We start from the raw sequence: 17309 nt of genomic DNA on the forward strand, positions 1-17309 counted from the left end.
CCCATAAATGACAGAATCATAACAGCCAAAATAACTGCACAACTATTCAACCTGTATATTATCCAAGCATATGCACCAACCCAAGATCACCCAGACGAAGAGTTGGAACAATTTTATGAAGACATCCAAACTGCAATCTCCAGTGCTAAGTCAGATGATGTTATTATACTGATGGGCGACCTAAATGCAAAAGTGGGCTCAGAAAAAATCTCATTTTGCATGGGAAACCAAGGGCTTGGAATCAGAGGTGAAAGAGTAATTCAATTCTGTGAAACCAATGACCTAATAATTGCCAACACACTGTTTAAACATCCTCTCATTTAAATATACCTGGACAAACCCTGGGGACATCTATAGAAACCAAATTGACTATGTAATAATAAGCAAAAGATTTCGAAATGCAATAACTCAAACAAAAACATCCTGGAGCAGACATAGGATTGGACCACAACCCAGTGATTGCAAAAATCAAAATAAAACTTAAGATACCAAGCCAACCATTCATAAGAGAAACTTATAATTCAGGCTCACTTAACAACCAAGAAGTTGAAGACTGCTTTATAAAAGAATTCACAAAATCCCTTAACAAGCCTGACACCACAATTCACACAGAAAATAGAATGCCAATTGATTAAATTAACATGAACTTGGAAACATTCAAGAATAGCATCAATGAAGCAGCCAAAAATGCACTCCCACAATTAAAAAGGAAAAGGAATAAACCTTGGATGAATGAAAAAATACTGATGTTGATGGAACAAAGAAAAAAGTTAAAGAACAAACCTGAATATAAAAGCATGAATAAAGAAATAAAAAAAGAATGCAGGAAAGCCAAAGAGGAATGGATTAAATATAAATGTATAAATATAGAAAACCTTCATAGAAAACAGAAGCAGAGAAATGCATGAAAAAAGATCAGAGAAATGACAAGCAGGACAAATACAGCAAACCATGCAAGTGTCATTAAAGACTCAAGATTCCATATTCTAATGGATAAAAAAGAAATCATGGAAAGATGGACTGAATACACAAGGAAATTATATGAACAACAAAGAAATGATATTCCTGAACACATTGATTTAGAAGAACCATCCATTTTACTCTGTGAAGTTGAAAATGTTGTCAGAAAACTAAAACCACATAAAGCTGCAGGAATAGATAACATCTTGGCAGAATGGTTGAGGGCTCTCGATGAAGGAGGACTGAAATTTCTAACAAAATTATGCAATAAAATATACGAGACTGGATTTCTACCCAAAGATATTAATCACTCAATTTTTATTCCAATTCCCAAAAAAACAAAAGCTACACGATGTGAAGAGTTCAGGACAATCGGCCTCATCAGTCAAGTATCAAAAGTCCTCCTATATGTTATTCTTGAAAGAAATAAAAGAAAAATAAACATAGAAATAAATGATACACAAAGTAGCTTCAAGGAAAATGTAGGTACAAGAGAAGGTATTTTCAACGTCAGAACCATCATAGAAAGATATCTAGAAAAACAAAAAGGTGTGTACCTCTGCTTCATAGATTACAAAAAGGCATTCGACAATGTCCAACATTAACAATTAATTGAAATCCTTTCGAAAATAGGCATGGATGGAAAAGACATTAGGCTATTAACTAATCTTTACTGGGAAGAGACTGCATCTTTGAGAATAAATAGAGAGACCTCAGAAGAATTCCCAGTTCAGAAAGGTGTGAGACAAGGCTGTGTCTTTTCTCCGATTCTCTTTAACCTGTACACAGAAGAAATATTTAATAAAATTAGTAGCCTCAAAGGAATCGCTGTAGGGGGCAGAAATATTAATAACCTAAGATATGCAGATGACACGGTTCTTCTAGCTGAAAACAAATATGACCTCAAAACTTTTATAGATGAAACCCTCAAGTATAGTGAACAGTATGCCCTCAGTTTCAACTTTAAAAAGACAAAAATCATGATAATTTCAAGAGAAAAGAAAATACCAAAAATATGCATCGATATAAAAGGAAATAAATTAGAACAGGTGCAAAGATACATATACCTCGGACACTTGATCACAGAAAATGGCAGGACAGAAGATGAAATTAGAAAAAGGATTGAAATCGCAAAGTCAACTTTCAACAGTATGAAAAATCTACTAACATCTAGAGAATTAAATCTGAAAACAAGACTAAGAATCTTAAAATGCTACATATGGTCTACATTATTATATGGAGTAGAGACATGGACACTCTCCAATCTGAGTGTGAAAAAACTGGAGGCCTTTGAAATGTGGATGCCGTGAAGAATTATGAGAATATCATGGAAAGAAAAAAGATGAATGAAGAGGTACTAGAGATGGCAGGCGTCAACAGGAGCCTGATGAAAGAAATTAAAAAGAGAAAAGTCAGATATTTTAGACATATTCTGAGACATAACTGCCTACAAAGGACACTTCTCGAAGGAACTGTTGAGGGAAAGAGGAAGACAAAGACTAGAGTGGATGAAAAATATAGAAGACTGGACCTATCTCTCATATGAGGAATGCAGCAGAGAGGTGCAGAATAGGACATGGTGGAAACGTATGGTAGTCAATCGCCTGGAGGGAGAAAACACCTGACAGGACAGTATTGTAGTTTGACATGAAGTCCAGTTTGATGTGGTATCATCAAATCTATTGATGATACCACATAGCCTAGACAAGAGATTTCATGTTCATACTATTGTTTGCTTATAATTGGTTAAAAGAAGGGTGAAAATAATAATATAATTTATTGTACAAAATAAGTTACTTCCTTTTTGTAATTATTGATTTGATATGTATAGTGATGTGTGTAGTGACTTAGTATTTTATCTATTCAAGAATGTTTAACCAGCTGGTTATAGCTCTTTTGCTTCAACTCTGGTCACTGAGAAAAATTTTACACAATTTTTTTAATGTTCTTATTTTCCTCTTTTTGGCAATAGGCAATAGATTGTATATATTGACGACATCTATGTTTAGAAATGGGCTTGACTGGAGTTGTTACTATCTCCTTAGACTGTAACTGTAACTTATTATATTATATGGAAATGTTCAAAAACTTGTTTGGTCAGGAATAGAATGACTGCAAGAGTTCCTATATGAGCAGTATCTATCAGTGTGTGCTATTTATATTGAAATTGCTGAGATTGCTATATACAGTAATTAACAAGATATCTGGTCACTATCTGATATGCTCTGTAAACCAGTCATCACTTTGATTGAAGACTTGATCAGCATATAGCGTATAATTCAGTGACTAATTAGCAAATACGAATGGTTTACTCACTAACGTATTCCACTTCACTCCATTGGGAGCGTAGGGCCTCTTTTCAATTTTTCTGTGGTCCTGGTTTCCACAACAAAGCACTTTTTATGAGGATGGGTTGCTAGACCATCACTCGATTCTCACTTTTATTTGGGCTTGGGACTAGCATGATGTGGCATAATCATATCATGGCTGGTTTGAATGGTTTGCAGTACATATAATTGATATAACTTAAAAAAAAAAAAAAAAAAAAAAAAAAAAACAGACAAACACAAGAAAATAAGTGAATAATATTTATTCAAAGGCCATCATCAGTGGCAAATAGTACTTATAAATACAAAGTAGAAAGCAAACAATGGATTGATTTGAAATGGTGAGAGCAGCATGTTGTCAATATGACACAATGCAGAGGCATAACTGAGGATATATTATATTATGTGTTAATTCCTCCTCCTCCTTTTCCTCTGTCTTTTTCAACTAAAGATGAATTAGCCGGTCTCATACAGAGGTTTTTCGTTCCCCAGTACAGGCTAACTGACCTTGTGAACACACATCTATGGACATAGGAAAAACCAGGAGGCACAGGGTTAACCACCTTATCCTCAAGCCGGTTACAAATCATAATAGGCCATGCCTAATACAAACATAACAGGCCACTAGGCCTAATATACGTAAAAGGAGGAGGAGGAATTAACTATCACTAATTAAAACTTTTATGATGTGAATTAAAATAACTCTTCCATATCTTTGATATTAAGAGGCAATTGTTCAGAAGTTTGGACAATCAAGAACACTTTGGTGCTTTCTTTAAATGTTCAAATTTATAGTGACAATGATGAAGTAATCATGTTTTGGACCATAATATTGTGGTCTGTATCTATTCCATATATTGCAGCACTCAATTTGTCAGATTTCCTATTGATGATATGACTGGTGTTCTTGTATTCATTTTTCTACGAGAAGGCAAGAGTAATTCTTCAAAGTCGTTGCTTTATTAATTGGATTATTCATCAGAGTGTGGAGTAGGTCAACAACAAATTCTTTAAATTCAGTGATTGCAACTGAGCATTCTGATGATGTTCACCATATTCATAACTTCTAGAAGGTCTGAGTTCATCTTCAGGGATGAGGTTTCAGCAGGGGCTGGCTTCTTTAAAAATATATGCATTATATCGAACTTAGTCTGCACAGCTTACCTTTTCTTTTTAGCATCAATTTCTCTGTAGCAATCAACCACAGCTCACATCCTTCTGACTACTTTGCTAAATCTTTCTCCATTTCTCCATGGTGGACACAGGATGTGTCCACCATGGAGTTTTGATTTTTCTATCCTTACAGACAACCTCACCACATGCCTTTCTGGCTGAATCAAGTATGGATACGTATTCCTGGCCAGTGTTTTTTACCACTGTGCTGTCATCACTGCTGTTTCATTTAGCTATTTTTCAAAGTAATTACTCCATACCTCAAGGATATCTTTTTCTCCAGTTTTCATGTCACCGTTATCATCTCTAATTCCTTTTGCAGCACTCTTTCCTCCATTTCTGAGCTTCTTCAACAACCTCTAGAATATTTTGCCACCTTCTTGATATTTATTTTCTATGTTCTTACCATTGTCCTCTCATGACTTTTGTTTAGCCAGTTTTATAGTGTTTAGCTTTCTTACATTTGTCTCTGTATTCTCTAAGAGCACAAGCTAACTTATTTGTCAGGTACTTTTGATATGCTTTCTTCTTTTCTTTCACTGCTTCTTTTCTTTAACTTCCTGTGTCCACCATGGAGTTCTGATTTTTCTATCCTTACAGACAACCTCACCGCATGCCTTTCTGGCTGAATCAATCAGTGTTTTCTTCAGGGCTTGCCACCAAATCTCCAAGGTTTGGTTCCTGTTCTCAAACTCTCATTTTTTCTTCAATAATCTTTGTGTATTTTAGTCTACAGTTCACATCTGAGAGCTGCTCAACTTTTTTCGCTTTAAAACTTTCTTACATGTTATTCTTTTAAATATGAAATTCAATTTTATCCTGCTCAAGACTAAATGGGGATCAATTTCAAATCCTCTGTACACTCTGGTGTCCTGCAACAGGGAGAAAACATCACTATCAACAATAACATATTATTAAAACACTTAAGGAAATGAACAACGTAGTTAAGGATATAAATTAAATTATACTTTAATAAATATTTTCTGATATTTCGGCAACGTCACGTTGCCATCTTTAAAGGAACTTACAAAAAAAAGTATTTGCACGTAGGCACTACAAACACAGTAACTGGGAATGAAGAGATGAAGCTATTGTTCTCCTTACGGACTCCCAAAAATACATAAAGAAAATGTGCCATTATGTCCCATAGTGGATGGCATTGATTCCCCCACATACACATTAGCTAAACATTTGGCCAAAGAGCTCACACACTATACTGGCAACACACCATCACACATAAAAAACTCACCCCATTTCAAAGCCAGTATAGAAAACCTTACACTCCAACACACTGACATAATGGTCAGCTTTGACGTCTCCTCTTTATTCACAAATGTCCCATTCAAGGAAACTTTAGAGCTAATCCAAGCTAAATTTTCTCCCGATATCTCGGCCTTATTTCAGTTCACAGTGAACTCGGGCTATTTCGTTTGGCAGGGAAAATTCTACAAACAAATAGAGGGGACAGCCATGGGTTCACCACTCTCCCCACCCTTGGCCAATTTCTTTATGGAGACCTTTGAGGAAAAAGCCTTATCCTCTGCCCCACAAAAACCAACCATATGGCTTCGCTACGTTGATGATGTGTTCGCTATTTGGCCACATGGCTGTGAAACACTTCTCTCCTTCTTAACACACTTAAACAACCAACACCCCAGAATCAAATTCACCCTGGAAAAAGTGGAAAATAAACAGCCTCCCTTTCCTAGACAACACACTAGTCACCCGCCAGCCAAATGGAACCTTGGTTTTCTCAGTTTACAGAAAACCCACCCATACAGGCAGATACATTCACCATCAATCCCCCCCCCCTCACAACAATATGGAGTAGTGAAAACACTATACAACAGGGCTAAACTAATCTGTTCAAACGACTTGGCCCTAAACACTGAACTAAATCACATCCTCAACACTTTCTCAGCCAATGGCTACCCCCCCCCCCCCAAAAGTCCAAAAAATATTAGAACCCACAAACCACAGATCCCCCCCCCCCTCCTCCACAACAAGGATTACTCTAAATCCATCACCATTCCCTACATCCAATGCACCTCGGAAAAGATTACCAAAATCTTAAAAAAGCATGACCTGACCTCCTGTTACAAACCTTACAGAAAATTGGCATCCCCTATCTGCTCCATTAAAGACCAACCACTTCCCCTAGACCTACCTGGTGTATACCAGGTCCCTTGCAGTTGTAAACTGTCTTACTTTGGCCAAACAGGCAGGACAGCGAATATCAGAATTTCTGAACACAAGGACTACATCTGGTTTCACAAGTACAGCCATTCTAGTCTTGCAGACCATGCTCTGGATGCACGCCACAGAATACGGTGGAAGAAAGCTACAGTAATACACCGTAGCAAATACAAATTCGAAAGACTATTTATGGAATCAGCTTCAGCCCTAAGAAATTCTCCAAACCTCAACAAATTTGGGTTGTATGCAACTGCCCCAAATTTGGGAGGCTTACATCAGCAGACCTTCAGCCCAACGGCCAAGAACACCTACTTAGCCGGCTAGAGGGCTCCATCAGGACTTTTAGGAGAACAATAGCTTCATCTCTTCGTTCCCAGTTACTGTGTTTGTAGTGTCTACATGCACATGCCTTTTTTTGTAAGTTCCTTTAGAAGATGGCAACATGACGTTACTGAAATATCGGAAAATATTTATTAAACTATAATTTAATTTATCTCCTTAACTACGTTGTTCATTTCCTTAAGTGTTTTAATAATGCATAACCAACGTATAAGCCTTTCTACAAGAATCAACAATAACATAGTCAATGAGACTTTTCTTATTCCTTGCCTCTTCTTTCCATGTGAATTTGTGCACATTTTTATGTTGGAACATGGTGTTAGTAATAACCAGTCCATGTCCTGAGCAGAAATCCAACAAATATTTGCCATTATTATTAGCTTTGCTCTTTTCTCCACATTTTCCCAAAATATTTTTGTATGTCTGACCATCATTTCCTACTCTGCTATTTAGATTCCCAACAAGGACCAACTTTTCCTCTTTCATTGTGTCAGTTGCTTTTTCTAAAGCCTCAAAAATTTCCTCCACTTCTAGCTTAGTAGAACCTTCTGTGGGACCATAGACACAAATAATCATATATTTGTGTCTATGGTCACAAATAGTCTTATTGTCCAGTTCCCCATACTCATATTTGCCCACATTACTCTACTTGAGACTGCCTGCCATTCAAGAAGAATTAGCCTCGTATTTTGTGTTGAATACTATGGCTATCCCTTCTTTTCCTTGATTGTCATTGCCTGAATATAATATTTTGTATTTATTGCTCAGAAAGATCTCACCAGTTTTTGTCTTTTTTGTTTCAGTCACCCCTATTATGTCGATCTGGTACTTATCTAATTCCTCAGCTAGCTCCATTTCTTTGCCATTCAGGCTTCTTATGTTAATAGTACCAATCGTTAACTCTGGTGATGTTGAGTTGGGTGTGTTTTCAGATTTGTTCCAGTAGCTGACTTTTCACAGTTCGCCCTGGTTCCCTGGCAAAAGCAGTGGGGGCCTTGTTTAACCGGGTGACTCCCCAGCTGGCATGAAATTCTGTCATGTTGTACCATCATTTTTTAATTTGGTTTAAGCCAATAAGAATACAATTTGGTCAGCTAAATCCCAAACTGCCAGCCCGTCGTCGTTCGTTTAGTATACAGGCCGATACCTAACAGTTTGCACCATGAGAAGGTGAGGATTGGACATTAGGTCAGAAGCCCTGATCAGCTCTCCGCATTTCTTTAAAGGCTATGTGGAGGTCTCCTCTCAGTTATATAACTTTGATCCTTAAGCATCCCTTTAGAATTCATAAAAATGAGTTCTTTAGAACCCATTATGGAACTCAAAAAAAAAAAAAAAAAAAACTAATAGCCAATCTCAGTATAAATGAAACAGTATTGTGAATTTCAATATAGATATTATAATTGTGAATTTCAATATAGATATTTTACAATTCCATTCTAACTATTATTGTTCAGCATTGCTGTCAGTAATATTAAAATTTTAACTGTATAACTGTTCTATATTAAATATAGTTTTTTTGTTACCTAGTATTTCATCTGGTAACTGTTTTTGTTTGCTGGTCATAAGTGCTAATGTTTATATTCATGTTCATGTTTTGTGTCTTATTCATGAATTTTTATTGATGCAATTCATGATCAATAAGGATAAATGGTAACTGTTTATAAATCATAGTTTGTATTTGCTTGTAATATGTATGCAGATGTCATACTTATTCCTTATGTCAATACTCTAGGACACTAAAATGCTAATATCAGTGGAGAGTAGCAATTTGAGGATACATCTCAGACATTGTGATGGAAACTGAAAAATATGAAAGTCTAACTGGGAGTTAGAAGATTTCAATGGATCACAAATTGGTCCTATTAAGTAAGTATAGTACACTATAAGTTTATTAGGGATAAAGTAATTCATTTACTTATGGGAGTTCAGAAGCTGTTACTGCTTAGTGTTGATTATTATGCATCTAGATTTGTGCTTTATACAAATGACAATCACTCAAAGAAATAGACATAATTATCAAGATACAGTTTGTTTTATATATGTATTAGGATGTGACTGTCAGGAATGTTGAGAACTGGTGCCACTGGAATGAAAAATATTTGTACTATCCAACATACTGTGTTTTTTTGTGTCTGACATTTTCATAATGTTTCAAGATATTCTAGAATATTATAACATTTATGTTTGTTAAATATTTTGGTTCATTGTTTTTTTTCATATTAATGGAGGAATTACTTTGCCAATTTTATAGCATTTAAATTAATAGGAAATGAAAGATTTATATATGATATTGGTCAACTCTGTATCTGATATTCTTAGGGAATTAATAAAACACAATTCTGATAATGGGGGGGGGGGAATTAGTGAATACGTTGTTGTGCATTTGAGAGAGAATACTAAGGAGCTGAAACTATTCTTAACTTACTTGCTCAGCGAGGGCCTGGAAACAAGGAAAGTCCTTATTAGGTGAAAAGAAGATTAAATAGTTCCTGCGGTATTATTATTATTAGAGAGCCTGTCTGTAACTCAGTCCAAGTGGTGTGTACCATCACAACAAATTCGTGTGAGATTGATGTGCTGAGATGGTAATTCTGGTAGGAACAAATGTTTTGTTTGGAAATAAATATGATAAGAGGGAAGCTATGAAAGGACTACTTGGAGAATAATAATAAATTTAGTTTAATCCTTTGCTCTCTGCTCTTACTTGGAGAAGTAAGAGCAGAGAGCGAAAAAATGTATATTATCATATCACTGTATATTACTAAGATATGATAATATGGAATTAGGGACTATGAGATAGCAAATGATTCAATGCATAGCTATATAGAAAGAATGATTGTGAGCTCTTGGTTGTGTGGAGTGAGTTTGAAGGAAGAAGGGATACTCAAATACATTTGGTATCAGGAGTCTCAAGAAATTATTTATTGGTATGAGATAATACAGAATCAGGGAAACTGGATTACGATAGGAGGAATGCATGGTGGGAATATGTGTGTAAGAGCTAAGTTATGCAACTACATCAATGACATAAATATTCTGATCAGTAAAGGATTTTGATCATAAGATGACTGTGTGTTTGTCTGTTTCAGACTTATTAAGCATGGTTATGGATTCAACTAATGAATGCCCATTTTGCTAAATGTTATCAACCTAGTGTATGCAACATTGAGCTCAATGCTACCTTTTCACTGGATGAAGAAACTCGGGTATATGAGAAGTTACTAGAGAAGATACTATTCATATTCAGTTTGTACTATTGCATAATATCAACCTAGTGTATGCAACATTGAGCTCAATGCTACCTTTTCACTGGATGAAGAAACTCGGGTATATGAGAAGTTACTAGAGAAGATACTATTCATATTCAGTTTGTACTATTGCATAAATACGAGGGTGGCCTGAAATGTTCTTGGCTTAACAATGAAAAAACGAATTTATAATTTCAAAATTATTTTTATTTTTCAACATAATCTCCCTTAAGACTAATACATTTATTCCAGTGATGCTACAGGGCCATTATTCCGTCCCTGTAGTGATTCTCAGTCAGATCTTACAGAGAACCACTCTACAGCTGCAATCGCCTCTTGATTCAAAGAAAAACGCTGACCAGCGAGGATGAGTTTTAGTTTGGGAAGAGATAAAAGTCAGAGGGAGCCAAATCTGAGGAATAGGGTGGATCTTCAAACAATTCATAGTGCAGATCTCTTAATTTTTCCATTGCCAAAACACCTTTTTGGGCTGTTACATTGTCCTGATGAAAGATGATTTTTTTTTTTTCTTTTGCAAACCAGGTCTTTTCTCACGAATTTTTTCATCTAGTCTGATTAAAAGATCGGAATAATATTCCTTGGTTATTGTTTTACCCTTTTCAATATGATTAATAAACAAACTGCCTTTAGCATCCCAAAACACCAATACCATGACCTTGTCTTCTTTAGCGCTGAACAACCAGCTTCTGTCCACTGTTTTGAACTGCTGTTTGGATTCTGGTGTGTAATGGTGAATCCAAGTCTCATCCATAGTAATAAATCGACACACAAAATTAGTTTTATTCTTGTTAGAACGATTCAAGCACCGTTCAGAGATTTTCAAGCGAGTGCATTTTTGATCAGCTGTGAGCAAATGCGACACCCATCTTGCACAAAACTTTTTCATTTGCTTTAGTTTTCGTACAAAATATATCCTACATGTTCTTTTGAAATGTCTATAGTCTCAGCAGTTTCATGCACTTCGACTCGGTCATCCAATACGTATTGTGCACTTCATCAATGATTTCTGACGTTGCTACACTTTTTGGGCGTCCTTCTCGTGGATCATCTTCAAGGCTGGTACGGCCATGTTTAAACTTGGCAGTCCATTTCTTAATTGTCGAAAACAAAGGAGAAGAGTGCCCATAAACTTTTATGAACTTCGAATGAATTTCTTTTGGCGTTAAACCTTCTTTTACAAAGTATTTTATAACTGCAGGATACTAGATTTTATCCATTTCAAGGGATACGGACAACACTTTTGCTTCAGACAGCTGTATAAAACTACTTGATAGAATGACTTGCAGTTTCACATGAAGGCTTATGACAGATATACCAACTTAGAAAAAAAAATCTTGCCAATAGTGTTGCCATCTATGGTTGAGGCCGAGAACTTTTCAGAGCACCCTCATATATGTATTTGTCAATAGCGACTGATGGGATATCATCACAGATGCTAAAAGAGTGTTCAGCTTAACTGGCTGTTCTTTTGACCTGCATAGGAAAGATTCCACAGGAGTGGAAAGAATGTATGATAATTCCATTGCATAAGGGTGGTGTAAAGACTGATATGTCCAAGTATCAACCTATCAGTATCTCTCTACTGGTAGTGAAGATTTTTGAAAAGTTGATAAGAGATCACTTGAGTAACTTGTTTGTGTTTTGTAATAATGTCATGGTTGAGTGAGGCAAGGAGATATTTTTTTTTATATATTAATCCCACACACAAAATGCAATGGGCCTATAGTAAATAAATGTGATGTCTAGGCAGGGATCAGGAGTGGAGTAATCTGTTGATATTCTTCTTAAATTGCTAAAGGTATAGTCAGTGGTGAGCTATAAGGGGCTCACACGAGCCCCTTGTTAAATTTTTCTCAAATTTGCGAGACCTTTGTTCTTGTTTAATAATCTTGTAGAACTAGAAAATACCACCGCGGAATGTATACATGCTACTATAATTAATTGCTACTTTAAATTCATATAGATTTTCTGATAACTATTTAAAAAATCATCTGATTGCATTTTATTCTGATGGAGCTAGTGTAATGTTAGGAAACAAATCGGGTGTTGCAATCAAACTTCTACAAAAATTTCCTGACATTGTGATTTTGTATTGCGTAGCTTATCGTTTACAATTAGCATTAGACAATTCGATAAAAAATATTAAAGAAATAAATCATTTTGAAATATTTATGGATAAATTTTATGCTTTTTATCATCAATCGCCAAAAAAACAACAAGAATTAAATACAATTGCAAAAGACCTTGGTATCGAAATTTTGAAGATCAGCCATGTGTTTGAACCACGATGGGCAGCTTTGCAGTTTACGATTGGCTTCTTGCTGTGTGGAGAAATTACCCAGCTTTATGCAAGCATTGTGCATCGAACGATAAATATAACGGCTTTTTAAATCGACTTCTCAATTTTGAATTTTTAAAAGATTTAGCATTGATGATTGATATCCTACAGGAATTATATATGCCAGAAGCTCTACAAAGTCGCAATATAAATATTATAAGGGCTAAGTTAGCCCCTCCTTTTTTTTTGCTCGACAATGCGAGCCCTTTATTAAAATTTCCATAGCTCACCACTTGGTATAGTCCTTGTTCCTATAGTTCTGGCAAAAATGGAAGACATAATGAATGCAAGCTCTGCTGAATGACTATGGAAATATCTATAGAAGAGACAGTGCGGAGACTGATCTTCTATGGGAAAGTGGCTAAAGAGAGTGTAAGAGATGTCATTAATCAAATGAACTGCCCTTTTCTGAACAATATCAAGAATTTTTAGAGAGCTCTGAGATGCACCACTCAAACATGATAGCAGTATTCCATGGTTGATTGGATTTAGGATTTATACAGAATAAGTAACTGTTTAGAAGAGAAGTACTATCTTGAGCAGACAAGGATGCCAAGTTTTTAGAAGCTGATTATACTATAGAAATGATATGATTATGCCAGGAAAGGTTTGAAGCAGGAGTCAGACCAAGAAGAGAGATTTGGTCTTGACTGTTGAGATGAGCATCATCATTAAAAGGAAGTGGAGAACATCTGAAGTCTTTTTTTTTTCTGTGAGAAAACAAGCAAAACTGTCTTTTTTGAAGCATTGAAGTTGACTAGAACCCAACCAAGGATACTATAGAGATCAGTATTCAGGACACTTATTACAGATGATCTTAAAGCTTGGGATGTTTGAGCACTGTGCAAGGTTTGTTGTACAAGTAAGATGAGTGAAAACTGCTGTCATCAGCAAAACTATGAATTAGGTTTGCAGGTGATGAGAGCATATCATTTATATAAATCAGGAAGAGGGTGGGTGAAATGACAGAGCCCTGAGGGACTCTGGCATTAACAGGAAAATCTGAAGAGAGAGAACACCATCCCCATTACATGTGGGGGATCAATTTGAGAATACATTAGCAATCGAACTGCACATGATACATTTTGACTTTGCTAAAGTGTTTGACAGGATTCAGTATGGAAGGCTGTTGCATAAGTTTGAGGACATGGGATTGGATTATCAATAACTGACTAGGTTAGATAAGAGCATGGCTGAATAACAGACATGAAGTGGTGTATGGGAGATGCAAGGCTATAAGATTTAAGAACAGTGGTGTATACCCCAGGGATCATTCCTTGGTTCACTGTTATGGTATTCATTCTTTATATCAATGATATTCCTGTCCTATCAAGTGTCATCTCCATGACTCTCAGGTATTCTCCATGACTCAAGTATGGATCTCTACCCGAGAGTCATAATGTTTGGTAGACAGATGAGATGGTGAGCCTCTAATTCTCTCCATTTCACAGTTAGTATCTCATTTGTAGATATGCATGTTCACAGAGCCAGTTTGCTTATTTTGAGGGATGAAAAACCTGAGTTTCCAGTAGGAAAAAAGCCTCTACCTCCATATGTGACCAGCTAACTCACCATTTGATTGAAAACACCTGATAAGATTCCTCATATCATAGATGGGATTCGATCATATTACAGGATTTAAGAGGTCACATACAGTTATTTGTTGATAATGCAAAGATAGGCATGGTAATCAGGAATGCAGTATTTGCCAAATGATTTGAATATGCTTGAATTGTGGGCATGTGAAAATGGCTGTCAGTTCAATGTTAGTAAATGTAAAGTTGCATATATTATAAGTATGTTATTTTCGACCACAAAACTAATATTTTTAGTAATGTATTGATCCATAATCAAAGCTTGTTGTTTATTTATATTTATATGTTCATCCAAACCCAGATGAAGCGACCAGTTTACGTAGCAAAACTACTAGTATCAAATCTTTATGACCAATAAACCCAGTGTTAGTTATTTTTATTATGTAAAGTTACATATTTTGGTGTAATCAGATATCCAGTGGCATGTCATATTGGTGGGATTATGCTAGAAGAAACTGATCAGGCTATAGATTTTGGAGTTTAAGTAGATAGGAAGTTGAAGTTTGCAGGGGGGGGGGTATTCATTTAGCAAAAATTGTGAATACAACTCTGGGGATAATTACAAAGCTGAAACAAACACTGATGTAAGAATAAAGAAGCTATTTTGATACAGCATCATCTGGGCTGTTGTTGTGCACAGATCTGTTTTCTTGGTTTTTGAGGAGATGCAGATATAGTGAAGAGAATGCAAAGAAAATGTTACAGATGATATTGACTAGTCAAATGTAGATTAGGAGTACAGATTGAGAATTTGTGGACTACAGAACACTAGCAAACAGGAGAAAGACAGATGATATGATAGACCTACAAACTTCTGAAAGTGCCATGCAGGATACCAGTAGGTGGAATTTTTAATTTTATGGATGGTTCAGAGAGGATGAGGGGCATCCATGATAGTTGAGAACAAATGCAGTCAAGAAAGGGGTGACAGCTAGATTTTTCTCTCATAACTGGAATGGCTTGCTTTTGCAGGTTATGAGTGCAAATAATGTTAATGAATTCAAAAGAATGTGTGACATGGTGTGAGTGTTATGTGGCCATCCTTGATGAGTCCCTGACTTGCTGGCAGTCTTTTAGAATAATAATAAGTGCTGTAAAGCAATGGACATTTTCTGCACCCTATCGTTTACCTCTTGGGTTGCTGATATGTCCTTTGCTTCAATTGTACCGGGCACTGATTAGATCATAACTTGATTTTGGGTACCAAAATGAAGTGTATGCCTCTGCCAGAGACAGTGCCCTGCAACTGGAGCATTTCAAACTTTATCTATCTTGTCTGTAGGTCAAGGCAAATGAATTGCTTTTGTTGCTTTGACATCAACAGCTGTCTCTGTTATATGCTACAAAAATAAAATCACTGCTAGACTGTGTGCATGTGTAGAGTATTTGAGGAGTTTCATTCAGATATACCACATTATTTTTTTAATTAGGTAATTATGTATTAAGCAGTCTTAATGGAAAAAGAATTGGTAATGTAGTAGTTTCCTTTAACACTCCATTGCAAAATTTAATTTAGTGTTTTAATTAAATTCACTTGTCTTTGTTTCCATGAAGGGAATAAAAGTTAATTCATTTTGTAAAATGTTTTTAAAATGAATTGCAGATTTGGTTTATGTTGTAATATTTGGTGATTTCAGCAAAGTTACATAATGGTGACAAATGACAAACATGGAGTTGGCATTATACATAGCTCAAGTACTGTATTGCACTTTCAGCCAGTAGCAGTGAGTCTGATGTTGGCACTTGCATGTGCAGGGAGGGAAAGAGGAAGTAAGTAGAGAGAGAGAGAAAGAGGAAAAAAACTCATGGCTAGGTAATGAGGTGGTTACAGGCAGCCATTTTGACAGAAAAAAGATTACAGGAATGTATGCAGAGACCTATGGAATTATCTGAAGGTATATATTTCTTTTTAATGGTGTATAACTACCAATAAATAATCTGGAAGAATGCCTGGAATATAGTTTTTGTTATAAGGAATAACAGTTGCTGAAGTTTAGAAAGCAAATTTTGGCATTAGATATATTTATGTAACCCTGTGTTTGTTCCTCTCACTGGATGGATTTAAGACTGAACATTTTATCTCATGCAGAAAGTTGTGTCTCTCTTCCAAACAGTGCTCCTTGTGATAATGTGTGTTACTGAAGACTAGAGAAAAACTATTTATTCAGTTAAGGAAAGGAATGAAGATTGTGTCTAGAGAACTGCAAGGCAGCTTATTGTAATATTTATTGTCTTCAAGTTCAACTTTCTGGAATAAGGTAATGTTCCTGAGAACTATTTGTACTCTAGTTACAAAGATAAGATGTGTTCTTTATTTTGTAATGAATGTCAACTTCGAGCCAATGTGAAAAGATTCCTTATTGCAACCAATTGTATTTAAAATACAATATTTGTTTTAATTCTAGATAGGATTACTAAAGAGATGTTTCGTTTACTAGACATGGATGTTAGACATAGTACAATATTTTAAATAACAGCTTCACACATGAGAGAGAAAACTAAATAGAATTTATTTCTCCTACATATTTCTCTCAATAATGTCATGAGCTTCATTCAGAGAGAAGGCAGAAGAATTAGATTAACAACATTTAAGTTATGAACACAAGAATGAGTCATACAGCATACGTATATATGACCTTTATAAGGCCTTGATATACACACACATCTGGACTACTATGCTCAAGTCTAGTTCCCTAGGGTTCTTGAGGATGAGGAAGTGGTGGAGAGGATTCAGAGGCAAGTGACAAAGATGGTGAGTGGCCTGTGGAATGCTCCCTGTGAGGATAGATTGAAGGTGTGTGGATTGCAGAAGTTTGTTGATAGGAGATATGATATAAAATAGGAGATATGATAGAAACAGTTAAGCTTAAAGAGTTTTATTGGATATGCAGGGGAAATGTTTCAGTATTTGGCTAGAGTGACCAGAACAAGGGGTCATCCCTGGAAGTTGAATAAAGGTGTGGTTAGTACGGATGTGAAGACTAGATTTTTTGCTTGGAGAGTTGTGAATGAGTGGAAATGGATTGCCAGTCAGTTGTGAGTGCTTTGTCTGTTAATGGGTTCAAGGAGAGGTATGATAAATTGTGTGAATAGATTGGATCTCCTGCAA

The 17309-nt window shown here is 35.8% G+C and overlaps 1 protein-coding gene across 2 annotated transcripts in view; it reads left to right on the forward strand.

Moving 5' to 3' along the window:
* LOC150107659 (calmodulin-binding transcription activator 2-like) overlaps positions 1-17309 on the forward strand; it is a 790456-nt gene that overhangs the window by 24032 nt on the left and 749115 nt on the right. For both annotated transcript variants that reach the window (XM_090391992.1, XM_090391993.1), the window contains exon 2: positions 8731-8864. In XM_090391992.1, the coding sequence (XP_090248118.1) occupies positions 8840-8864 (25 nt within the window). In that variant the 5' untranslated portion in view covers positions 8731-8839. The remainder of the gene's footprint in view (positions 1-8730; positions 8865-17309) is intronic.

This window comes from Typopeltis vanoorti, chromosome 4 (assembly GCF_054136105.1).
Source record: "Typopeltis vanoorti isolate ZY-2024b chromosome 4, IOZ_Tvanoo_1.0, whole genome shotgun sequence".
Lineage (NCBI taxonomy): Eukaryota > Metazoa > Arthropoda > Arachnida > Uropygi > Thelyphonidae > Typopeltis > Typopeltis vanoorti.